The sequence below is a fragment of the Emys orbicularis genome, chromosome 4 (genome assembly GCF_028017835.1).
Source record: "Emys orbicularis isolate rEmyOrb1 chromosome 4, rEmyOrb1.hap1, whole genome shotgun sequence".
In the NCBI taxonomy this organism is placed as follows: domain Eukaryota; kingdom Metazoa; phylum Chordata; order Testudines; family Emydidae; genus Emys; species Emys orbicularis.
In genome coordinates, this window is record NC_088686.1 from 51082300 (window position 1) to 51109220 (window position 26921).

Below are 26921 nucleotides of genomic sequence, written 5' to 3' on the forward strand. Positions count from 1 at the left end.
ACAGTGTGATTAAAACTATGATTAATCACGATTAATTTTTTAATCGAGTTAATTTGTTTTGAATTAATCGCTTCAGTTTACTGTGATTAATTGACAGCCCTAGTATTTATTTCATTAACAATATTAGAGAGGTCTCTAGCCATTTCCAAATTGAGTATTGGGGCCTGTAGCAGACCCCAAGCACTGTCCCAAGGGAGCCTCTGATAGTTTTCTTCCCCAAAGAGATTTTTACCCAAAGAGATTGTTTTATCCATTCCATCACTTCTAATTTCTTTACAGTCTACCTCATCATTAATATACAGTGCTTCACCACCACCTTTACCTTTATTTCTGTCTTACCTGAACAGCACATACCCTTCAATACTTATACTCTAATCATGACTACTATTCCACCATGTTTCTGTTATTGCTATAATATCTGGTTTCTCTTCCTATACCAATAGTAGTCATTCCTCCATTTTGTTACCCAGACACCTTGCATTGGTGTACAGACATGTTAGTTGTTTCTGCTTGGCTTCACCCAGTTTCCTCAGCCAATTGAGTATAGTCATTCTACTATTAGTATTGCCTACCTGACTGCTTCATTGGTATTGGCATGTTCTTTCCTTTTGATGTCCATTCTCCTACCCTCTGTTGCTCTTTTCTCCATTGCTGTATCCTCTCTTACTTGATTTTCCTCCTGTTCAGTGTTAGAATCGAGCATGGAGATTACATGAGTGTCTCCCAACCATCTTCTCTGATTTTTAGTTTAAAGCTCTTTTAATCGGTTATGCTAACCTCCATCCCAGGTGTCTATTTTCCTCCCTACTCAGGTGGAGTCCATCCCATGAGCACAGTCCTTTGTCTGTGAATGCCTCCCAATGGTCCAACATTCCAAATCCCTCCTTATGGCACCACTGCCTGAGGCATCTGTTGATCATCATAATCTTGTCTCGCCTTCGCTCCCCTCCTCTAGGGACAGGTAGAATCCCATTGAAGATCACCTGAGCCTTCATTTCTTTAAGCATCTTTCCAAGCCTGGCATAGTCTCCCTTGATGCATTCCAGTAAGAATCTAGCTGTATCATTTGTTCCCATGTGAAGGACAATCAGTGGATTCTTTCCAGCTCCCATTAGGATCCTCTTCAGCCTCAGGTCCACATCCCATATTTTAGCTCCCAGCAGACAGAACACCATTCTATTCTCTGGATCAGCTCTGGTGACAGGCCTGTCTGCCCTTCTTAGTAGGGAATCCCCAGTCATGTAGACCTGCATCTTCCTGGTTGTTGGTGCCATTCTCCAGGCTTCCCCCTTCTGTTCTTTCTGGCTGCAAGTCCTTTTGTCTTTTTCTCTCAATTGCAATCTTCTGAGCTCATCCTGTATACTCGTAGTGCTCCGGACTCTGGCTATCTCCATTAACGTGTCTCTTCTTATAGGTCTAGCAGCTCTTCTCTTCTTCCTGGCCCTCACACCTTCTGTTACTGCCTGCTGCTCCACTGGTTTCTGATATCAAAATGGATGAGAGTCCACTGCAGAATTTTGGCACGTAATATTTAGAGTGGCGGGGGGAAAAGAGCACCAAAAATATAACACTTTGACCTTTTTCATTCTGCTTTAAAAAGGGAATGATAAAACATTGGCCACAATTACCTCTTTTTATTTATTTTAAAAAACTATGTCTGTAGTTATAGAATCATAGAAATGTAGGGCTGAAAGGGACCTATAAGCAGACATCTAGTCCAGCCCACTGTGCTCAGTCAGTACCAGGTATATCTAGATCGTCCTAGACAGGTGTTTGGCTCACCTGTTCTTAAAAGTCGCCAGTGATGAGGATACCTATCACATCCTTGACAGGTGCTTGTCCAATCTGTTCTTAAAAAAACTCTGATGATGATGATGATTCCATAACCTCCCTTGGAAGCCTATTCCAGTACTTAACTACCCTTATAGTTAGAAAGTTTTTCCTAATATCTAATCTAAATATCCTTTGTTGCAGATTAAGAGCATTACTTCTGGTCCTACCTTCAGTGGCCATGGAGAACAATTGATCACAGTCCTCTTTATGACAGCCATTAATATATTTGAAGACTGTTATCAGATCCCCCCTCAGTCTTTTTCTCAAGACTAAACATGCCCAGTTTTTTTAATATTTCCTTATAGATCAGGTTTTCTAAATGTTTTGTCATTTTTGTTGCTCTCCTCTGAACTCTCTCCAGTTTATCCACATCATTCCTAAAGTGTGGCGCCCAAAACTGGGCACAGTACTTCAGCTGAGTAGAGCGGGTCATTTATTTCCTGTGTCTTAATATAACACTCCTATTAATACATCCCAGAATGATATTCACCTTTTTTGCAACTGTATCACATTGTTGACTCTCATTAGTGATTCTCTATAACCCCCAGGTCCTTTGGAGGGGTACTGCTGCCTAGCCAGTTATTCCCCATTTTGTAACTATACATTTGATTTTTCCTTCATAAGTGTAGTACTTTTCACTTGTCTTTGTTGAATTTCGTTCTTGTTGATTTCAGAGTCAGACCATTTCTCTGATTTGTCAGGGTCATTTTGAATTCTAATCCTGCCCTCCAAAGTGAAAATGAGGTAGGACCAGATTCTAAAATCGGGAAAGAACAGGTCAAAAATTACTTAAACAAGTTAGATGTCTTCAAATCACCAGGGCCTGATGAAATGCATCCTAGAATACTCCAGGAGCTGACTGAGGAGATATCTGAGCCACTAGCAATTATCTTTGAAAAGTCATAGAAGACGGGAGACATTCCAGAAGACTGGAAAAGGGCAAATATAGTGCCCATCTATAAAAAGGGAAATCGGGACAACCCGGGGAATTACAGATCAATCAGCTTAACTTCTGTACCCGGAAAGATAATGTAGCAAATAATTAATCAATCAATTTGCAAACACCTAGAAGATAATAAGGTGATAAATAACAGTCAGCATGGATTTGTCAAGAACAAATCGTGTCAAACCAACCTGATAGCTTTCTTTGACAGGGTAACAAGCCTTGTAGATGGGGGGTAAGCAGTAGATGTGGTATATCTTGACGTTAGTAAGACTTTTGATACTATCTCGCATGACCTTCTCATAAACAAACTAGGGAAATACAACCTAGATGGAGCTACTATAAGGTGGGTGCATAACTGGTTGGAAAATCATTCCCAGAGATTAGTTATCAGTGGTTCACAGTCATGCTGGAAGGACATAATGAGTGGGGTCCCGCAGGGATCGGTTCTGGGTCCAGTTCTGTTCAATATCTTCATCAGTGATTTAGATAATGGCATAGAGAGTATGCTTATAAAGTTTGAGGATGATACCAAGCTGGGGAGGGGGGTTGCAAGTGCTTTGGAGGATAGGATTAAAATTCAAAATGATCTGGACAAACTGGAGAAATGGTCTGAAGTACATAGGATGAAATTCAATAAGGACAAATGCAAAGTACTCCATTTAGGAAGGAACAATCAGTTGCACACATACAAATGGGAAATTACTACCTAGGAAGGAGTACTGTAGAAAGGGATCTGATGGTCATAGTGGATCACAAGCTAAATATGAGTCAACAGTGTAACACTGTTGCAAAAAAAGCAAACATCATCCTGGGATGTATTAGTAGGAGTATTGTAAGCAAGACATGAGAAGTAATTCTTCCGCTCTACTCCGCGCTGATTAGGCCTCAACTGGAGTATTGTCTCCAGTTCTGGGCGCCACATTTCAGGAAAGATGTGGACAAATTGGAGAAAGTCCAGAGAAGAGCAACAAAAATGACTAAAGTTTTTGAAAACATGACCTATGAGGGAAGATTGAAAAAATTGGTTTTGTTTAGTCTGGAGAAGAGAAGACTGAGAAGGGTCATAACAGTTTTCAAGTACATAAAAGGTTGTTACAAGGAGGAGGGAGGAAAAATTATTCTTCTTAACCTCTGAGGATAGGACAAGAAACAATGGGCTTAAATTGCAGCAGGGGCGGTTTAGGTTGGACATTAGGAAAAACTTCCAAACTGTCAGTGGTTAAGCACTGGAATAAATTGCCTGGGGAGGTTGTGGAATCTCCATCATTGGGGATTTTTAAGAGCAGGTTGGACAAACACCTGTCAGGGATGGTCTAGATAATACTTAGTCCTGCCTTAAGTGCAGGGAACTGGACTAGATGACCTCTCGAGGTCCCTTCCAGTTCTCTGATTCTATGAAAATGCTTGCAACTCCTTCCAACCACCCTCCACTCCATTATCCAGGTCATTAATGAAAATATTGAATAATACTGGACCCAGTACAGACCCCCTTTGGTACTCCACTAAATACGTCCTCTCAGTTTGACAGCAACCATTGATAACGACTCTCTGAAAACAGTTACTCAGTTGGTTGTGGTCCCACCTTATAGTAATTTGATCTAGACCACATTTCCCTGGTTTGCTTATGAGAACGTCATGTGGAAGTGGGGGAGGGATAGCTCAGTGGTTTGAGCATTGGCCTGCTAAACCCACGGTTGTGAGTTCAATCCTTGAGGGTGGCCATTTAGGGATCGGGGCAGAAAAAAAATTGATTTAGTTGGGGATTGGTCCTGCTTTGAGCAGGGGGGTTGGACTAGATGACCTCCTGAGGTCCCTTCCAACCCTGATATTCTATGATTGTATGACTGTGTCAAAAGCCTTACTAAATCAAGATATATCATGTCTACAGTCTCCCCCCTATCCACTAGGCCAGTAACCCTATTAAAAAAAAAAAAATCAGATTGGCTTGGCATGATTTGTTAATTCCATGTTCGCTATACTTATAACCCTATTATTTTCTAGGTGTTTACAAATTGATTGTTTAATAATTTGTTCCAGTATCTTTCCAAGTGTTGAAGTTAGGTTGGCTGGTGTGTGGTTTCCTGGATTCTCTTTGGGCAGGTCTACACTAACCCCCCAATTCGAACTAAGGTACGCAACTTCAGCTACGTGAATAACGTAGCTGAAGTTCGAAGTACCTTAGTTCGAACTTACCTCGGTCCACATGCGGCAGGCAGGCTCCCCCGTCGACTCCGCGGTACTCCTCTCGCCGAGCAGGAGTACCGCAGTCGACGGCGAGCACTTCCGGGTTCGACTTATCGATAAGTCGAACCCAGAAGTTCGATCGCTCGCCGCCGAACTACCGGGTAAGTGTAGACCTACCCTCAGTTCCCTCTTTGAAAGATAGGTCATTTGTTTGCCTTTCTCCAGTCCTCTGGGACTTCACTGGTGCTCCAGGAATTGTCAAAAATAATTGTTAATGGTTCCAAGATTGCTTTAGCTAGTTCCTTATGTCCTGTAGGGTGAATTTCACCAGGCCCTGCTGACTTTAATAGATCTAACTTACCTAAATATTCTTTAACCTGTTCTTTCCCTGTTGTGGTTTGTGTTCTTTCTCCTTTGTTGTTAGTATGAATTATGTTAAGTGTCTGGTCACAATTTACCTTTTTAGTGAAGATGAAGGAAAATAGGGATTAAACACCTCAGCTGCCTTGATGTCCTCTATTATTAGCTCTCCTTCCCCACTAAGTAGAGAACTTACCTTTTCCTTCATCTTTCTCTTGTCTTGCTCCTAATGTACGTATAGAACCTCTTTTTATTGGCTTTTATGTCCCTTGCTAGATGTGTAACTCATTTTGTGCCTTAGCCTTTCTGATTTTTGTCCCTACATGCTTCTGCTATTCTTTTGTACTTTTCTTTGGCAATTTGTCCATGTTCCCACGTTTTGTAGGATTCCTTTTTGATTTTCAGGTAATTGAAGAGTTCCTGATGGAGCCATTGTACTCCATGTATATTATTAGTAGATGCCACTGCAATAAGCTTAGTTGACAAGTGAGTTTGTTTTGTTGCCAAACTTATATGGAAGATGTACCCCTGTTAACTTGATAATATGAACCTGTTAACTTGAACCTGTATGAAATATTGTAACATTGAGGAATTTGTACAGTAATTGATACGTAATTACCTCTTTCTACAGGTGCCCTCCTCGTACTTTCTTACCAGCACTCTGCAAGATTTTCCTTGATGAAAGTGCGCCAGACAATGTGTTAGAGGTAACAGCTCGTGCCATAACTTATTACCTGGATGTATCAGCAGAATGCACCCGTAGGATTGTGGGAGTAGATGGAGCTATCAAAGCACTTTGTAATCGTTTAGTTGTTGTTGAACTTAACAACAGAACCAGCAGAGACTTGGCTGAGCAGTGTGTAAAGGTAAGTGTTCTTAATAGATTTCTGCTTTCATAGAAAGCAGAATATTTAAATATTTTTGAAAAATCTGTTTATAATATGAATTTAAAAACAGGAATAACTTATTTTATTCAGTCTGATAAAATTGCTTGCTTGTACTTTTATTGTCTTTGCTGTCGATTTGTTATGCCAACATTTCTGAAATTATTGTTCAGAAAAAACTCAAAGAATATAAAATGTGAAATCAGGAGAAACTTGAGGCATTAATGTGCATATTTTTAAATATAAATAGAAAGTTGATTTTTAATTTCATAGAACTGTAGAGCATTTTCAAAACTCCACAAAAAAAGGGATTAGGGGAGTTGCCTCTGATCAGAATAAGACAAGAAAATTAAGCTTCCATTTGAAACCTCTTGGTTTTATATTTTGTATATAATTATGTGTGGACTTATGCTGCTTGTCCAGTTACCCTAGCTATGATCTTAAAGCAGCCTTGCAAAATGGTCAAGAAATTTGACCAACCCAAACAAATATATTAAACTACTCTTATCATATAACTACTGCCCCTATAACTGCACATGAAGTCCCTACACACCCCACCCATACACATCTTTTCCTTGGAGTTGCAAACTCACATGTTTGCTCAATGCCCCACTCCTCCCCCACAGTGGACTATCTCTTTCATGACCTGAAGAAGAGCTCTGTGTAGTTCAAAAGCTTGTCTTTTTCACCAACAGAAGTTGTTCTAATAAAAGGGATCATCTCACCCAGCTTCTCTCTAATATCCTTGGACTAACACGGCTACAACACTGCAAACAATGATCACTCCGGTTGTTCTCAAACCACTTTACCATTCACTCACTCTTGAACTGCCCCAAGTTGTCACTTGTTCATCTCCCCATCCACTTAGTTACCATTCATACCCTAACATACGTTCTCTCCCCTTCCCACTAGATCTATTAACTCTCAGCAGTTTCTCATCAAGGTCTCCTTAGGCCTGCAGCTGCCCCTTAGTTCGTCTAGAGTCTTTTCCTGTTGTGAGGCAACTCTTCTCCTGGCTGGTCCACATGGAGTGCCCCATATGGATTCTGCTGTATTTACTCCCTTGCTTAGAGGGGGAGCATTGGAACTACTGGAAACTTTGGATGCTGTTGATGGAGGAACTGAATTTATTTTGGTTTGCCCCCTCCGTCAGCTGAGGAGATGAGGAGGGAACAGTTGGCTAACTAGTAGTATGTACTTCATTACAGTTCAATTTCATTGTATTACAGGTGTTAGAACTAATCTGTACCCGTGAATCAGGAGCTGTGTTTGAGGCCGGTGGGTTGAACTGTGTGCTGACATTTATTCGTGATAGTGGGCACCTAGTTCATAAAGATACTTTACATTCTGCTATGGCAGTAGTATCCAGACTTTGTGGCAAAATGGAACCTCAGGATTCTTCATTAGAAATCTGTGTGGAATCCCTGTCTAGTTTATTAAAACATGAAGACCATCAGGTAAGCAATTTGTAATGATTGTTTATGTAGCACGAGAGTTACATCAATATATTTTTAGTTTGCTATTAAAGTAAAGTACAGGTTAGATGTTAATTATATTTTGCAGTATCCTACTTCAGCTGCCACTATAGGTTAGTGAATGTATGACATGTAGACATATGCTATTGTTGTTGGTATGTTGAATTTGTTACAAATCAACAATTTAATTGTGCTTAACGAATCATCAGTTGGAATTTTTTGTACAGTTTCCATAAGGAAGGAAAAATTTGAGACTTTGAATCATTGTGATAGTTCTGATTTTTTCAGTTGCAAGCAAGAGAACAAAAATATTGCTTCATGCTGTCTGGCTATATCTAGCCCTAAGCTTTTATGGAAACAAACCCTTGCAAGATCTCAGAAAACTTGCATGAGTCTCTTCAAAGAATTTTCTTAAATAAAAATTACTCTGAAATTTTTTCAGCTCAGTCATTGTGACGTTGTATGTGACGTTTTCTTGTCTAACCTGTAAGGAAAAAACCTATCATAAATAGTGGAAAATTATATTAAATATTCCTTCTGTCAGTTTATGTAATCTGAATTGGTGCTGCCCAGTGAGAAATAAATGAACTTGTTGAATGCAGTGTGTGTGGGGTGGGGTCAGCAGCAGTTGGAGTTTTATTAACAGCTAATGTGAAAGTTTGAGTAGTCCTTTTAAGCTAACTCTAGGAGATGGGAACGTATCCTTTTCTAACAGTAGATGAAAGGACCCCTTGCTCTGCATCAGATTGGATGGTCACCTAGCAAATACTTAAGCACTTAAAGCAGCCAACCTTCTATAGAGTTTGAGCCCTCCTTTGTTCAAGTCTCCATCATCCCCAAACTGTTGCATTTCAAGCACATCAAGACTGGGAAGCTCTGAACCCCATGCACCTGTGGTCTAAATTGTATGGCTATATTTTTGTAATCCTTTTGTAAGAATTACCTTTCAGAAGCATCTCATACCCTAATGGCACACATAATAGTTTAATGTCCAGCTACGAATCCATAAGTAAATCTGTGTCAATATCCTTGAGAGTTGCTTGAGAATTGAAAGAGACCTGAGGAATCATAAAAATATCTGTGTATTTCATAAATTTCCTATGTAATGTGTTTATATTTATATATATATGTTTATATTTATATATGTGTGTTTATATTTATATATATATATATATATGTTTATATTTATATTTTTACATAGGACTTTTCTAGGGAAATTTATATCCTTATCCTTGTTGATACACTTCTGGTTCAGGTCACTTACATCATGGGAACAGTTGTTTTCCCACACATGTCAAGCCAGGAGTTAAGACCAGAATAATTTGGCCTTGGGGACAGTTCATTCTAAATCTGTTCTCTTAAATCACCGGCTCTGTGCTGATGATGAGGTCTGATCATCCATGTTTCAGTTTCAAGTCACGGACAGGGAGCACAAACTGATCCCACTACCATACTCCTTATGCTTTCAACAGTGATTCAGATCATGTTGTGCTAGAATCCCACTTGCAGTCTGTCTGTCACTTTTTTTTGCATGTTTCTGAGCCCCAAATTGTATTCTCTTCCAGTGATTCACATAGCACACAAGCAGTCTGGATCACTCTAAGAAGGCTAGATGAATGACTGAATAGTCTATGGGAGAGATGATACTCATCTAGATTAGATATATTCCTGGAAATATTCAGAACAACAACACATGCCCATAGCCTGAACCTAATATGTGAAATAGGTTATTCCAGCCAAGGGGATGGCCACAATGCAGAACTAATGTGTACTATTCTAAAGGTAGTCACTCTCAGAGCAGTGACCTGCTGAGGATAGCCATGGTCCCTCAGAAGGAACAAATTGCATTTCAGTATTCAAATGTGTAAAAGGTGGGAAACTATCAACTTTTAAGGTAAAATTTAAGGAGAAACCTTTAGTTTCTTTGATAAACTACCACTTTTTTTTTTTACTAGTGCTGTACTCATACAGCAACTTCAAAAGTTTTTCTCTTTTTCATATAGGTAAATGATGAACTGCGTTTTTGTTTTTCAGTAACTTTGTCAAACTGCACTTTCTAGTGGGAGGTATAGGTAAAATCACAGCTTTCATTGTTTCAATATCTCCGTCATGGAGATGTTAAAACAATTATAGGTACTATTAAAAACTACTCTAAAAATTATTTTTATAGTTTAGGATAGCTAAAATATTGTACTTATAATGCTGATGCTTTTCTTTAAAGCAGAGGTTCTCAAACTTCACTGCACTGCGATCCCCTTCTGACAACAAAAATTACTATACGACCCCAAGAGTGAGGACCGAAGCCTGAGCTTGCCACCTTGGGTTGGGGGGGCCCAAAACCCAAGCCCCACCGCCCCAGGAGGGGTGGCCAAAGCCAAAACCCAAGGTCTTCAGCACTGGGTAGGGGGCATATAACCTGAGCCCTGCTGCCCTGGGCTGAAGCCCATAGGCTTTGGCTTCGTCCCCAGGCAGTGGGGCTCGGGCTTCAGCTCCCAGCAAGTCTAACACCAACCCTGACGACCCCATTAAGGCGGGGTCCCGACCCATAGTTTGAGAACCCCTGCTTTAAAGCACTGTTGTTTTATGTTTATACGGTGAGCCTCTATTCTCCTTAAGTGACAAATCTTGAGCATCTTATATACATCTTCCACAGGTTTCAGATGGAGCGCTTAGATGTTTTGCTTCATTAGCTGACAGATTTACACGTCGTGGAGTTGATCCAGCCCCATTAGCCAAACATGGACTAACTGAGGAGTTGTTATCACGCATGGCAGCAGCTGGTGGTATAGCATCAGGACCATCTTCAGCTTGCAAACCAGGTCGGAGCAGCACTGGAGCACCATCTACAGCTGCAGACTCTAAATTGAGTAATCAGGTGTCAACTATTGTGAGTCTGTTGTCAACCCTCTGTAGAGGCTCTCCAGTAGTAACGCACGTAAGAATCATTTAAATGCTACAGTTCTTCACTTTTTCAATATTTTTCTTTAAAATGTAAAAGTTATTTCTTGATATACTTTAAAAACCTCTATTCGTGATGATAAAAAATTGTGTTTTTTTTTTTTGTAAAGGAAAAAAGAAACATTTCCTATGGAAATAAAACCATGTATTTTCTAAAGTCCTATATATTTTTTTATTGTTCAGACTTTTAATTATTTCCAGGATCTCCTAAGATCTGAACTTCCAGATTCTATAGAAAGTGCATTACAGGGTGATGAAAGATGTGTACTGGATACCATGCGTTTAGTAGATCTTCTTTTGGTGCTACTGTTTGAAGGGCGAAAGGCCCTGCCAAAGTCTAATGCTGGATCTACAGGCAGAATCCCCGGATTGCGTAGACTGGATAGTTCTGGGGAACGTTCTCATCGGCAGCTAATAGACTGCATCCGCAGTAAAGATACTGATGCACTAATAGATGCTATTGACACAGGAGGTAGGCAAAAATATTTTGAAGATTGCATGTTTAATTAATTCAAAGTCTAACTTTTATAGTGAATTAAATAATGTCAGAGTAAATAGTTGATATCTTAAAGCTCTTATCAACAGTGTGAGTTAATTTACATTGCTTAATCAGGCTAGTTCTTGCTGTTAACAATCCTTACTTTGGGCTAGATTCACAAAAGGACTTAAGTGCCTAACTGCTGCCTTGGGTGCTTAAATTTCAGAACCAGACCCCACTTGGATTCACAAAGCTGTCCCTGAATCCTGTGGGTGCCTAAACTTGTTCAGTACCTGAATATTTGCAGTAAAAGTTCCCTAAGCGCTTATGTTGCTGCCTCTGAGCATGCACACAGCAGCCCCGTGCCAGGGGTCTGGATGTGTAAGCCACAGAGTAATTAACAAACTGGGTAATGATAGATTTCAGACTGGTAGCCGTGTTAGTCTGTATCAGCAAAAAGAACGAGGAGTACTTGTGCATTCTTCCACCTACCTCGCTGGCGGGGCCTGATCCAGTAAGCATAATCAGAGCTTGCCTACCGAATTGGGCCTCTAGAGACGAGCTTACACAAAATGGGGGGACAGAGGAGCAGCTTCTTGCAAAAATGGCATAGGCGCCTAGCACCAAGAAGGGGTTTGCAGCTGAGAAATCCAAGCAAAGGGAAGCACCTTCCTGGAGCCCAGACTTTGGTTCCTGTCTCTGAGGCGGTGGAGCTTAGCACGTACTCTGGGGCTTGACTCCTCCCATTGGTTTGCTGAGGTGAGCAGCCACCTGCTGTGCTGGCTTTTGTGAAGTGCCTATTTCTCCCCATTCATTGTATAGGGAGAGTATATGTGGAACTCAGTCTTTGTGAATCCTAGTGCTTTTCTAGACTCCTAAAAGTGTGGTAATGCTGAGAATCTAGCCACTTGTTCTTTATCCTTGATTCACAACTAAGACTTTCAGAATATTTTTAGAAATCTGTTGAGAATGTTTAAAGTTTGTTTAAAGACCAAAGAATAGTACATTGTTACTTTATTTATCGGAAATTAATGGTGTCAAATGTATGGTACTGTGACTTTAATTAGTTATCTTGTACCTAATACTTTCAGCTTTTGAAGTAAATTTTATGGATGATGTAGGACAAACTCTTTTAAACTGGGCATCAGCTTTTGGAACTCAGGAAATGGTAAGTTAAATGTATTAACTGAAATTAAGTAATACAGATTATTTAATTCTCTGTGCAAAGAGATGTATAAATAAGGAAACTAGCTTCTGTTTCTTTATATTTTATAGGTGGAATTTCTCTGTGAGAGGGGTGCTGATGTTAACAGAGGTCAGAGGTCGTCGTCATTACATTATGCAGCATGTTTTGGAAGGCCTCAAGTGGCAAAGGTGTGAATTCAAACTTCTGTACTGTTTTTGAAGCAGAAATCATCTGTTGTGCATGTACTTTTTAAAGTTTCCTACAAAATAAGATAAGTTCTGTGATGTAAAGTGTCTAACATAAGTGTGTTCTCAAATAGTTAAATTCATCATGTTCCATCTCCACTGTTTGTACAGTAGAACCTCCGAGTTAGGAGCACCAGAGTTACAAACTGACCAGTCAACCACACACCTCATTTGGAACCAGAAGTACGCAATCAGGCAGCAACAGACACACATCCCCTCCCACCCCCCCTCCAAAAAAAGAAGTACAGTACTGTGTTAAACGTAAACTACTATTAAAGAAAGGAAAGCAGTGTTTTTCTTCTGCATAGTAAAGTTTCAAAGCTGTATTAAGTCAATGTTCAGTTGTAAACTTTTGAAAGAACAACCATAACGTTTTGTTCAGAGTTATAAATGTTTCAGAGTTATGAACAGCCTCCATTCCTGAGGTGTTCGTAACTCTGAGGTTCTACTGTATTGGAAAGCTAGCTTCTGGTGCTGCTAGGTCAGTGAAACAAGTGCAAGTCCACTTGAACTTGTTTCACAGACAACTGTAAGTATCACATACACACAATGTTCTACTATTGTAGGTAGGTTCATGAGAAGCCCAGGAATGAGCAGGTTGATAATAGGGTTAGTTACTTAGAAAAGGAATTTTACTAGTTTTCTCTCTCAAAATTTGTTTGCCTGTAGACTCTCCTGAGACATGGTGCGAACCCTGATTTGAGAGATGAAGATGGAAAAACTCCTTTAGACAAAGCTCGTGAAAGGGGGCACAGTGAAGTGGTGGCTATTCTTCAGTCTCCAGGTTAGTGTGAATTATTATTTCCTGACTCTTCTCTTCTAGTGGTACTGCTTGCATTTTTCTTCCCTTTATTTTCTCCTGGTAGAGGCATAGTGGAGTAAAATAGTAACTGTTTGGGCATAAGCATCTAATATAGAACTCTTTCTGTGAGTTTTCCCATTGAAGTTTAGTAGTGCTTTCAGTATGTGGCCCTTAATTTGCCACATACTGTGTTGCAAAAATAATCTTTTGTTTTCTGGAAGTATGTGTATGTGTGGTCAGGTTCCCAGCCATGATCGGAGATGGATATTTCAGTTTTATTTGTTGGAAAAAGATTGGGTCAGTAAATGTCTGTCCCAAAAAAATTACATTTTGCAGGTGACTGGATGTGTCCAGTTAACAAAGGAGATGAAAAGAAAAAGAAAGATGCAAACAAAGATGAAGAAGAATGTAATGAACCCAAAGGAGATCCAGAAATGGCACCTATATACTTGAAAAGACTATTGCCTGTATTTGCACAAACATTTCAACAAACTATGCTACCTTCCATAAGGTAACAATTATTTATACCAATCGGTATCCATACATCTGTAGTATGTGTATTAGTTATACAAACATTTGTGATTTAACTCAATAGAAAATGTCAATAGGGTACTATTTCTTCAATAATTAGCTAAATCATCTGAAAATTTGATATTTGCAAGTGGCTAATGATCTTTTTTTTTTTTTTTAAATGTGGAGACTTGGGGCGGGGAAAAGTGCTGCTGCACTCATCCTGGTACTTACTATTCTAAGGATAAAGCACATGTAACCTCAATAGTTTGATGTGAAATGTAATGAAAAGCAATGTGATTGAACAGAAATTTAGCATATATGTTCCATGATTTTTGCTTGGGGCTTTTAAATATCATTTTTTTTTTCCTCTGTAGAGAGAGGTAGGATTTACAGGTGTCTTGGAAGAAGTGTATTTTAGCAAGGGGCTTGGAGGAGAAAGCAGGGTGAGATGTGACAGGCTAAGGGAGAATGCTCTAGCTTTGGGATGCTGCATGGGAGAAGTCACAAAGAGTATTATGTTTGCACAATGCCTAGCACAATAGGCTCCTGATCTCAGTTAGTGTCCCTTGCTGCTACAGTAATACAGAAATCATAGTAGACTGGGAGAAGGACCAGAAGTGATGTCTAGTCAGATGGATTGGGCAAATAAAAATATATAAGAGCAAAGGGGCTAGGGAAGAGCTAGTTTAGAGAGCTTTGAAGGCCAGGAGAAACAGCTTAATTTGAAGCAGAAAGAAAGTGGTAACCAGTGAAGGGTACTGAAGAAGGAACAGGGCTGTAGTTGGAATGGCAGATAAAATTTCAGGAGCAGTATTTTGGACAGATTGAAAAGAGTGCAGTGAGAATCTGGAAAGCCTGAGAAGAGGTTATCATAGCCAAGGCAGGAAATAATCAGGACAAAGGTTTACTCTTTGGGCATGAAGAGAAAAGGGCATATTCCAGAAGAACTGTCAGGATTTATGCTGTTGATAAACATAATGGAAGAGAGGAGTTGAAGGGGACGGCAAGGTTGCAGCTCTTTGGAATGGAGAGGATAGTGGGATTAAGGATGGAGGGGTCATGGTAGGCAAGCATCTCTATCTGAACTTCAAGTGTAATGCTCTGGCAAAAAGGACTAATGTAATCCTTGGTGTTGTATAAGGTAGAATACTGCGTGCAATTCTGGTCTCCACTTTTTAAAAGGGATGTTAAAAAAAATTGAAGAGGATGCAGACAAGAGACACAAAAATTATCAGAGGGCTGGAGAAAATGCCATACAGTGAGAGACTTAAGGTATGTCTATACTGCAATAAAACACTGTCAGCTGACTTGGGCTCACAGGGCTCAGGCTGCAGGGCTATAAAATTGCAGTGTAGACATCCAGGATCGGGTACTATAGGGCTCTTTAATCTAGTGGAGAAAGGCATGACAGGAACCAGTGAGTGGAAGTTGAGCCAGACAAATTAAATTAAAATAAGACAATTTAACACTGAGAGTGATTAACCATTGGAATAAATTACTGAGGGATGTGGCAGATTCTGTCTTTTGATGACTTCAAATCAAGCCTGGATGGCTTTCTGGAAGATACACGTTAGTCCAACACACATTATGCTTTAGTTAAACACAGTTATTGGGTTCCATACCCGGGTAACCAGGTGCAATTTAATGGCCTATTATATACAGAAGATCAGACTAGCTAGATGATCTAATGGTCCCTTCTTGCCGTAAGCCTTTGTCTTTCTAATAGTAAATGGATGAGGAAAGAGGAGTTGAGTTTTCAATGTATTGAGGTTGTTGGGATTTGGATATCCAGGAAGGAGACAGAGAAGCAAATCCAGTGTGGTTTAGCCAGGAGTGGAGAGAGACGTTCGACATCTCCAGAGTGGTAGTGGTTGAGTAAGGTTGCATGGAGATAAGGTGTGGAGGAAGAGGGGGACTTCAGATTTCTGCACTTCTTGATTCTGTTTACATATAGGTTAAAAGAATTAAAACTTGAGCTGACATTCCAATATTTCAGTCCCAGTTATCAGATATAATTTTTAGAGATAATATAATAATAATAATAATAAGTAGAATACAAAAACCTTTGGAGCTCGTTTTTTGAGACAGTTTTTATCACTTGTTGTATGATTGTTTAGCTTTGCAAGGAATAATTTTTTATTTTAATTTTTAAAGGAAAGCAAGTCTTGCCCTCATTAGAAAAATGATTCATTTTTGTTCTGAAGCATTGTTAAAAGAGGTTTGTGATTCTGATGCTGGTCACAACCTGCCCACAGTATTGGTTGAGATCACTGCTACTGTCCTTGATCAAGAGGTGAGCTTATTCTTTTTATTATTTATGATATAACACTGTATTTGAGAAACAAAAAATTTCCCCCTTTTAACTTTTTGTACTGCTTTTACAATGTATTGAATCTGTCTGTGAAATAAAGTTCAGTGTTTTGTGATTACTTGATATTAGGCCATAGCATATCACCTTGTCTTTGACCAGATGTTTTTTAATTTTGATAAATCAATAGGCCATGATGTGAACAGCTTAAGTGGTGGACTAACAATCCTTAAAATTTGAAATGGCTTGCAGTAAACACCTCTCTCCTTTCTTCTTTCCCTCCTACGCCAATTTCTTGCAGGATGATGATGATGGCCACTTGCTAGCCTTGCAAATCATAAGGGATTTGGTAGATAAAGGTGGTGACCTTTTTCTAGACCAGCTTGCTAGGCTGGGTGTAATTAGTAAAGTGTCAACTTTGGCAGGACCATCTTCTGATGATGAGAATGAAGAGGAGTCCAAACCTGAGAAAGTAAGCACAGCGTTATCTAGCTTTGTCTGTTCTACAAAGCCATCTTCTGTCTCTACATCTTTGCAACTTCATGAAAATGTGAAAAAATACATATATAAATCCAGTAGTACTTGATGTATATGTTCTGTTAAATTGACTCCACTGTTTTGTTCGGTAATATATGCATCTGAACAGTAAATCAAGCTCTCTCCCAGTGTTCCCATCTGTAAAATAGAGATAATACTTACCTCTTTGAATTGTTGTAGGGATTAATTAGCTGATATTCATACAGTGCTTTGAAAAATTACTGAAATATAACTGATAAGTAGGATTTATGAATCTATTTTCAACTGTAGTTTAAAAATAGTCATATCTAAATAGCTAACATTTCTAAACCTCGCAATAATGGTCTTAAAATAAACATAACTAAGAAAAATACTCCCTTAAATTACAGAAAATTTGAGAATGCGTATTTAATGTACAGTACTTAATGTATCAATTCCCAACTACCATGTAATTGACTACTTGCTACCATCCCAGCTAATTTCCATCATCCATTCAACTTTAACTTTGACTCATCAAATCACCTTTGGTGATTTTCCTCTCATCTAGGTGATGTAATGCTATACCACTGGAGAACAAGTTGCAAAAAATGCAACATTGCCTAAACTGAAAGCTTTTTTTTTTTTTTTTCTTGGTAGAAAAAGCACAATAGTAGATCTGTACTTACAGACCTCTGAAGGAAATGAACAACAGATCTGGAACACTTAAATAGGTTTAACTACAAGAAAAACCTAGAAGTTAAAAAATTAAATATGTTGAAATAGTAGACAATAAAACATTATTTCGTTAAAGCACGATGGAAACTGTTTTGTAGTCTCTTATGTTAAGTTTCCTCCTTGTCAGTGCCCCCCCACACTACCATTGTTGTACTAAGATGGCTGCTCCAACAGGTAGGTTTTTAATAACATTTATAATGGGTAATTTATGGAGAGAACTGCTGCTTATTCGGATTCTCATTAAACATTCCTTAAAGAAAACTTTTAAAATCAGTATTTTATGGCTTACGGTTATATTTTTGAATATTTAGTTTCTATGTCTAACTTTTTGTATTTTTACAGCAAGTTTATTTAAATTACCTCTTTCCTGAATTACTTTATTTTATCTAACTTTACAGGAGGATGAACCCCAAGAGGATGCTAAAGAACTGCAGCAGGGTAAACCATATCACTGGAGAGAGTGGTCCATCATTAGGGGAAGGGACTGCTTGTATATCTGGAGTGATGCAGCAGCCCTGGAACTGTCTAATGGTAGCAATGGATGGTTCAGATTTATTTTGGATGGAAAACTGGCAACAATGTATTCAAGTGGGAGTCCTGAAGGAGGATCAGATAGTTCAGGTATAATTTCTTCTCAACTTCACAATAAATGAAATCTTGGTTTATTTATATTGTTTAATTTGATCTATTCGGTTTTATAGAAATTGGTGTACTAAATAGTAAAGCATTAAAACAGATAGAAGGTGGTCAGTTAATTGTGATGCTTCTGTCAAATATCATGTGACTATAAATTGACTTTCTTGGTGATTATGTTCAGAAAACATCTCGCCAGTAAATGTGTATTAACTTCATTTTGTTTTGATTTTTCATGCAAGCTTAATTTTATCATCCCAATCATTAAAGGCACTTTGTAGTGGCCATCCCAGGAAAACAGGTTGAAATGTTAATTTACTGTTTGCTTTTAGCTGGCAGAATGAAATTGCCTGTGTTGGAAGACAAAGGAAAGTTTCTCATTAAGCTTGGGAAACGTCACAGTGTCTTAACTGGTTGTTAAGGGGATTAGGTGACAGACCTGGAGCTATAAGTATTCTGCAACATATTTTCTATACTCTGTACAGAATGTGCAACTTCTATTAAGTAAGAGTGTTGATTGCTGCTTTTATCCAGGAAGCAGAAGCAATCCTCTTTGTTTCATCTTTTCACTAGTGCAACAGTTCATACATTTGTAAATCATCAGCTGCAGTGTGCTATTACACCACACAATAATTTGTGAAATTTAGTAACGGGGTGTTGTGGTTCATTATTGAAACAGGGTGTAATGGCTTTATCAGCCTAGTGGCTTGAAACTTCAAAGAAGAGAAGGTTGGAGTTCCACTGTTGAAAGCTAATGGAAATTCCAAGAAAAAAATCTGAACTTGAGTTAGTATCTACTGTTAAAAGGGAGAAACCCTTAAACTTTGTCATTTCTTCATATGTTAGTCTGGAATGTCAAAGTTAAGATTATATTTGAAAAATAAAAGTATAGAAAAACTCAATCACTGAAGCGAATTTAGCTCTGCTTTCTACACTCCAAAAGGTGGTCCACACTGCACCTTTTATGAGACAGGCATGTTGATGAAGGACATCTAATAAAGATGGTTTTGATAATGGAATCAGACACTATAATAATGTAACTTTAGACCAGGGGTCTCAAACACGTGGCCCGCGGGCTGCATGTGGCCTGCGTGGTTCTTTCGTGCGGCCCGCCAAGTTCCCCACGCCCGCGCACCCCCCCCCCCCCTGCCTACCCCGTGGCGCCGCGAGCCCCGCACCGCTCCCTGAAGTGGCTGGAACTATGTCCCTGCAGCCCCGGGTGGGGTGGGGGAGGGAGGGAGGAGTAGAGGGCTCTGTGCTTTCACTTCCAGGCACTGCCCCCCGCAGCTCCCATTGGCCGGGAACGGGGAACCGTGGCCAATGGGAGCTTTGGGGGAGGTACCTGGAGGAGCAAGAGCAGCACATGGTGCCATTCCGCCCCCCCCCCCCCCCCAGGACTCCGGCTGCTTCCTGGAGCGGAGCGGGGCCGGGCCGGGCCAGGGCAGGCAGGCAGGGAGCCTGCCCTGGCCATGGTGCGCGGTGCTGCCACCCCGCAGCCACTCTAGGTAAGCGGCGCCGGGCCGGAGCCCGCACCCCAACCCCTTGTCTGAAGCCCCATGCCACATCCCACACCCTCCCGCACCCCAACTCCCTGCCCTGAGTCCCCTGCCACACCCTGCACCCCAACCCCCTGCTGCACCCTCACCCCTCCTGCACCCCAACTCCCTGCCCTGAGCCCCCTGCCGCACCCTGCACCCCGACCCTCTGCCGCACCCCTCACCCCTCCTGCACCCCACACCCCAATTCCCTGCCCTGAGCCCCCTGCCGTACCCTGCACACCGCCTGCACCTCAACTCCCTCCCCTGAGCCCCCATCACACCCTGCACCCCTCCTGCACCCCAACCCCCTGTCCGGAGCCCCCTGCCACATCCCACACCCTCCTACACCCCAACTCCCTGCCCTGAGCCTCCTGCCACACCCTGCACCCCAAACCCCTACTGCACTCCTCATCCCTCCTGCACCCCACACCCCAATTCCCTGCCCTGAGCTCCCTGCCGTACCCTGCACACCACCTGCACCTCAACTTCCTGCCCTGAGCTCCCATCACACCCTGCACCCCTCCTGCACCCCAACCCCCTGTCCGGAGCCATATTAAACAGGGGTTTAATATGCTTTAACTTCACACCTTTAGTTAATTTGGCTTAACTTTCCTGGATGTTCCTGTGTAGAAAAGCCCTAATTTGGTTCTGTGAGGTTGATCTAGTAAGATAACTCTCCAAAGTGATCAAGAGAATAGCATCCTTGGTTTCTATTTTCTATCCAGAATTGCAATACACAATGTGAAGTTATAATTCAATGTTGATTAACCCCAGGATGCACCTTATGTAATTTATTATTTTTATTATTATATTATTTTGTGAGTGGGTGAAAAGATGTTGAATTACAGAGGATTGCTGTTGAGCAATAGAATTGAGTAGTGTGAACAATACAAAGATACAAACTCTGTACAGAGTGTATAAGTATACAGTGGACATCTTAGAAAAGTCCTTCTTTACCGCTCTTCACATTTATTTAATATTGGCTGGTTTGAATTTTTAGAAGACAAATCAAAACTTCAGTGCAAAAATAGCAATAATTTAAATTTGAATTTTGAAATTTAAAGCGAGTCAGGGCAATCTTACATATACCTACGTGCATATTATCACAACACTTGTCAATATGGTGTACTATATGGTAAATGTTTAATTATGGTTTAACTAGATAAATTTAGAAATGTTTCACTAATTTAATTTACTTAATTGTAACAATGCAGGTAAAATGACAAAAAAGATTCCAATAATGCCAGGCAGTAAAGAAAATATTTTTACACCTCTAAAGACTGCATGCTTAAATCATTTTATGCATATAAATTTGTTTTGTACTATACAACAGTAAAATGGCAATTTTTAATGGTTAATGTGCTTTATCTTCACATCTTTAGTTAATTCAGCATAACGTTCCTCAGGGTCCCCATGTAGAGAAGCCCTACATCTGCAACTAAAACTAGAGCAGCACACTGGGGCTTAGGTTGATATAGCTATGGTGCACAGAGGGTATGGATTTTTCACACCCTTGAGAACAATAGCTATGTCAACCTACGTTTTAAATGTAGACCAGGCCGAAATATTTGACTGCAAATCAGGGCCGGCTCTGGCTTTTTTGCCGCACAAGCTTGGTGGGCTGGTGCCTGGAGCCGGCCCTTCTGCAAATATTACTAGGCCTATTTTAACATGCTTCACTAGATAAGGTTGAAATTAACCTTATATTACAAGCCTGATTTTTATCTGCCCTCACCCCGACTTCACCAAAACAAATACAATCTCACTGAAGTTTCACAGATACAATCTTAAACCAGGAAATTTCCCTGATTTAATATCATATTTCTGGGTCCCCATATAGAGAAGCCGTAAATTTGCACTACAGGCACTACAGCAGCCCAGCTACAATGCTGTAGCTATGCTAATCCCTCCTTTTTTTCCTGACACATTTGAAACAAATCAGACCTGGAATCTGGGAGCTATAAGGATTTCAGAAAGTTAATTATCTTCTAGGGCATTTTCATAACTACCATTACCAGTTGAGCTAAGAAGTTAAAAATTTCTTTTAATCTTTTCATTTTGGCAAGGATTGGTGGATTTCACTATACTATTTTATAGATGGGTTTAACAAAAATAGTTATTAAAAGTGGTTTCCATATAAGTTATAACCTAGAAACAGGTTTATTAAACTCCATATAACCCTAGTCACATTGATATAATGGGCTGCAGGAGGAAGAAAGCACACTGAAGGATGGAAAGTGCATCTAGCAACCTAGAAAGCACTCCCCAAACAAATCTACTTTACATGTCTCTCCCTTTGCTCCCACATCAGTATAGTTTTCTCTTCAAAAAGGGAAACAGGAAGGCATGGGAAACTTGGTCTAAAGCAGGGGTCTCAAACTCAAATGACCACGAGGGCCGCATGAGGACTAGTGCATTGGCCCGAGGGCTGCATCACTGACACCCACCCCTTGCTGCCCCCGGCCCCGCCCTGCCCCCACTCCACCCCTTCCATGAGGCCCCGCCCCTTCCCTGCCCCCATTCCAACCCCTTCCCCGAAGTCCTCACCCCAACTCTGCCCCCTCCCTGCCCCCAGGGGGTGCAGGAGGGGTGCGGGGTGTGATGGGGGCTCAGGGCAGGGAGTTGAGGTGCAAGAGGTGTGCAGGGTATGGCAGGGGGCTCAGGGCAGGGAATTGGGGTGTGGGGTTCAGGAGGGGTGAGGAGTGCAGCAGGGGGTTGGGGTGCAGGGTGTGGCAGGGGGCTCAGGGCAGGGAGTTGGGGTGCAGGAGGGTGTGGGATGTGGCCATGGGCTCCGGATAGGGGGTTGGGGTGCAGGGTGTGATGGGGGCTCAGGGCAGGGAGTTGGGGTGCAGGAGGGTGTGGGATGTGGCAGGGGGCTCCGGCCCGGCGCCGCTTACCTAGAGGGGCTCTGGGGTGGCAGCACCGTGGCCAGGGCAGGCTCCCTGCCTGCCCTGGCCCCGCTCCGCTCCGCTCTGCTCTGCTCTGCTCCAGGAAGCAGCCGAAGTCCGGGGGGGGGAGGGAAATGGCACCATGTGCTGCTCTTGCTCCTCCAGGTACCTCCCCCAAAGCTCCCATTGGCTGCGGTTCCCCGTTCCCGGCCAATGGGAGCTGCGGGGGGCAGTGCCTGGAAGTGAGAGCACAGAGCCTTCTACTCCCCCCGCCCCCCCACCCCCCCAGGGGCTGCAGGGACATAGTTCCAGCCACTTCAGGGAGCGGTGCGGGGTAGGCAGGGGGGCACACGGGCATGGGGAGCTTGGCGGGCCGCACAAAAGAACCCCGCGGGCCGCGTGTTTGAGACCCCTGATCTATCTCGTGTATGTAGGTCCAAGCACACAAAGGAACGGTTAGTGTGTATCAGCAGGGTCCACACGAACACTTGTGTGCGGCAGGTTAGTGTGAAGTATGTTTATATCCAAGTTGCCTACAAACTAAATGTTCATGTAGACAATTCTTTAAGTGTGAACTAAGGCCATTCTACTTCGGAATGAGAGCATTCACACAGGGGTTTAATATTGCTTAACTTCACACCTTTATAGAAAACAACATATAATGACAGCTATATGAGATAATTGTTAGGAAGCCTAGGTTGAGACTACCCTAAACTCTTCTCAGATATACTGGATACTGTTCTGTTCCTCCTCTATTAAAATATTATCTCATATACATAATTGATTTTGTCAGTCCCTTGAATGATGCCATAAGACTGCTTTCAGTGTATTATTTAAACTATTAATATTGGTCAAAATGAAATGATCATTTAGAAGATGGAAAAACCTGTCTATAGTTGTTATAGGTTTAGTTTCCCTATGTTGAGAAAAATATTATAACATAAATAAACTGACAGAGTAAGATGTTCCCCTCTATGTGGAGCAAAGGACCTAAAAAGTAGTCAGCAGATTGGGAGTAGTGGCATCTCCTTGGCATGGTCTCCTGAATCTGCAGCAGCCCCCTTGTGTTAATATTGAGTAACTGTTGCTTCTTATTGCAGTCTCTTTACCAACCCCCTTTTGAACTTCCAAGTTGCAAATGCTGTTTCCATTTTAGTGTGTTTTTCTGTTGGAGGGTTGATTTGGGCTCCTATTACTCTTGTTTGGGCTCCTAGAGAACTTCATAGTAACAGTAATGAGGTAAATTACTTATTAGATTTTTACAAGATTAAATTAAAGTTTAACATGGATTTGTTTAACTTCACTCTGTGTTACACTTCCTAACAAACATTATATTGCACTGAGTATATGTAAAGTCAAACTTTTTTCCTGAAAAAACCAACTTGTGCTTGAAATATATTATGTTTAAAGTCAAGCATTGGAAAATTGTGTGTGTGTTTTTTTTTTTCCCCAATAGAAAGTAGAAGTGAATTCTTAGAGAAGTTACAAAGAGCTCGAAGCCAAGTAAAGCCATCCACCACAAGTCAGCCAATTTTATCAGCACCTGGGCCCACTAAACTTACTGTGGGAAATTGGTCACTCACCTGTTTGAAGGAAGGAGAAATTGCTATCCACAATTCAGATGGTCAGCAAGCTACAATATTAAAAGAAGATCTACCAGGCTTTGTTTTTGAGTCCAATAGAGGAACTAAACATTCATTTACTGCTGAAACCTCTTTGGGTAAGTATGTAGGTATGTGTAATAAACAGATATGGGCAGGGAAGTGTGTGTGTGTGTATGTTTTAAGTATTGTGAAATTTTAAGAATTTTAAAATTGGTTTGCAGGATCAGAGTTTGTGACTGGCTGGACTGGCAAAAGAGGTAGAAAACTGAAATCCAAGTTAGAGAAAACAAAGCAAAAGGTTTGTGAATGTGTTTGGTTTTTGTACTTCTAATCAAATTTGTGGGCTGCTATATTCTTAATTTTTCTTAGGTTATGAAGAGATGCATTGCTATAACTGAGGTTTTTAACAACCAAATTAGTATTTATTGAACTGAGCAATTTTTTTTAAGATTTGAGAGAAATTGAGCCATGTTGGTTTAAAAAAAAAATGTAATTTCTCTCAATCTACAGTAATTTTATGGCTCTCATCCACTGTTTCTGACAAGCCTGGTCTTCTCATCCTCTAAAATATTACTCCCTGCTTTGTGTACATTCATTAACTGCTGTAGACGAAGATGGCACCTCTCCCTGTTCACACCTATGCAAAGTGACACAAACGGAGAAAGTTATAAGACCTGTGTACTTGTTTCCTACAAAAATTACTTTTTGAACCTGCCTGTTCCTGCTCCCATTTAAATAAATGGAAGTATTGTCATTGATTTGATTGGGAACAAGTTTAGTCAGAGAAGAACTAATTTTTCCCATCTCAGACTTCTCTGAAAATTGCCAAAATGCCAGTTTTAGGCAAGGTCAGCAAATCAAACAAACCTGAATTTTTGGCACTTTGTTTTACAGATATTATACAGTTATGTGATTGTGCAAATGGCTATATATTTACATTTTATTCTTAATTGTGCTCCAGAAACTAAACTTTCTCCTTCTTAAAACAAGTCTCTAACTCATATGGTTGTGACTGAAGCTTGCAGAACATGAACCAAATATGCTTGGTATCTATGGTGATGCAGTGTTATCTGCCTGAGTCTATAGATAGCATGCAACGATAGCCCTGAGGAAAAGTGTCTTCTGTCTACCTACACCTCAATTTGGTGGTAACTCAGGGCTAGATGAAGTGACAAATATTGGGATGGGGTGCCCTAGGACAGTTACTGGGAAGGGTGGCAGTGGTGAGAACAAGAAATATAAATCAACTCAATTAAAATTCCTGCTCCAAAATGGCAAGTCACTTCTTTCCCTCCTCAAAATGAGGGGAGAAATAAGACATGCATCCCTTCCCAAGTACCAAAAACTTCAGCTGGGCATGAAAACCGAAACTGAAACCACATTCTGGGTCCCAAAAGTCCAATCTTCCTTCTGAACCTCAAAGCCTCCAGCTTTTCCACAACAATTTTTGTAATGCAGTTACACATTGTAAATACAAAAATATGTATCACATGGAAAATTTAAATCTGGAGGAAATGTAAAATTGAATTTAATATAAAAATAAACATAAATACTATTCTATTGTTCCGGTTGGATGAGGAGCAGTGAAAGGAAGAGGTCTTGGAGTAGGAAGGGAGGAAGTGTTCCAGAAATCCAGAGTCTGTACCAAGTAATTGCTGCACAGAACACAGGTCATTATTATGAGGCAAAAAATATTAGAAAAACTCAGAAAAGCAAAATACCTAATTTCCTGAATATTCACTTAATGAATGCCTTCTCCTATTGGCCTCAGGCTTTTTAGAAAAACGTCTTCCTTCATGTAAGATCAGATAGGAAATTTTTTGGGGAGTTGGTTTAGTATTGGTGAAGTGGGATGGAGTGTTAGGAAAAAGTGGGTTTATAATAGAAAGTTAGTTTTAACCTTCACTATGAAGAGATTAACATGTCTAGAATATGAGTTTAGACATAAGCAATTCATATAGGTTCTGTAATCTTTGTGTATGGTGCCTGCAGTTACAAATTAAGCTTGTTCATAAGCATGGCACGTGTGCTTGAGATTTAGCAACATGCACTAAGGTTTTCAATGTACAAATATGCAGTTTGCCAAGGCAGTGTGATTACCCTTACTCTAGTTTTCTGGTTGTGTGATCAGTTTATATTACTTCCCACTCATCTAAATACTGTTGTCATGGACATCTTTAGCAAAGAAAACCCAGATGCTAGAATTTTGAAGAAACTAGAAACTTGAAGAAAGATCTAGTAATCTCACATGTATATTCTGGTATTTTGCTAAAGAAAATTTATAGTACAGTCGTCACAGTTGCTCCCAAACCTGTTATCTCCTCCTCCTCCGGTTCTGAATAAAGATGATAATAAAATATTAAACTACAGTTGTTTTTATATTTGTACCCTCTGTAAACATCAAGATAATCTGTTGTGGATGTTGAACCATATAATTTGTTTGCCAAACTCAGAAAAATCTTGCCACCTGCTCTGTAGCTATTCTGTATGCTTCACTATCCATCACTCCTTTTTCTGTCTTCATCTCCTTATGGAGCATCTCCTGACAGAAGTGGAGCACCTCAGTGGTGACAACATCACCTTCTACGAGGAGCATCTGTGGAACAGGCTATGGTGCCATGTGTAGAAGGGATTTTTTTGTCTAGCCTGCCACTGTTCTCCCCCCCTGCCATCAAGGTATCTTATGGGGAGAGTAGGGGCTCCTGCCCCTCTCCTGGCATTATAAATTCACTTTCTACAAAGATTGTCATTCTGGCAGTGCCATCTGTTGTGGTGGTGTGCTTTACTTGATTGTTATGCCAGAGTATCTCTAGGAATCTCATTTGTGTTGGAGAGTATGGAAGCTTTGACTGGGGA

General features: G+C 40.6%; 1 protein-coding gene across 1 annotated transcript in view; it reads left to right on the forward strand.

The window, feature by feature from the left end:
• Positions 1-26921, forward strand: part of HECTD1 (HECT domain E3 ubiquitin protein ligase 1) — a 94458-nt gene that overhangs the window by 23533 nt on the left and 44004 nt on the right. The window contains exons 2-14 of the mRNA XM_065402935.1: positions 5955-6189; positions 7437-7664; positions 10336-10617; positions 10842-11112; positions 12210-12286; positions 12394-12492; positions 13219-13333; positions 13688-13862; positions 16019-16157; positions 16474-16644; positions 17801-18023; positions 23918-24181; positions 24287-24363. Of these exons, the coding sequence (XP_065259007.1) occupies positions 5955-6189; positions 7437-7664; positions 10336-10617; positions 10842-11112; positions 12210-12286; positions 12394-12492; positions 13219-13333; positions 13688-13862; positions 16019-16157; positions 16474-16644; positions 17801-18023; positions 23918-24181; positions 24287-24363 (2356 nt within the window). The remainder of the gene's footprint in view (positions 1-5954; positions 6190-7436; positions 7665-10335; positions 10618-10841; positions 11113-12209; positions 12287-12393; positions 12493-13218; positions 13334-13687; positions 13863-16018; positions 16158-16473; positions 16645-17800; positions 18024-23917; positions 24182-24286; positions 24364-26921) is intronic.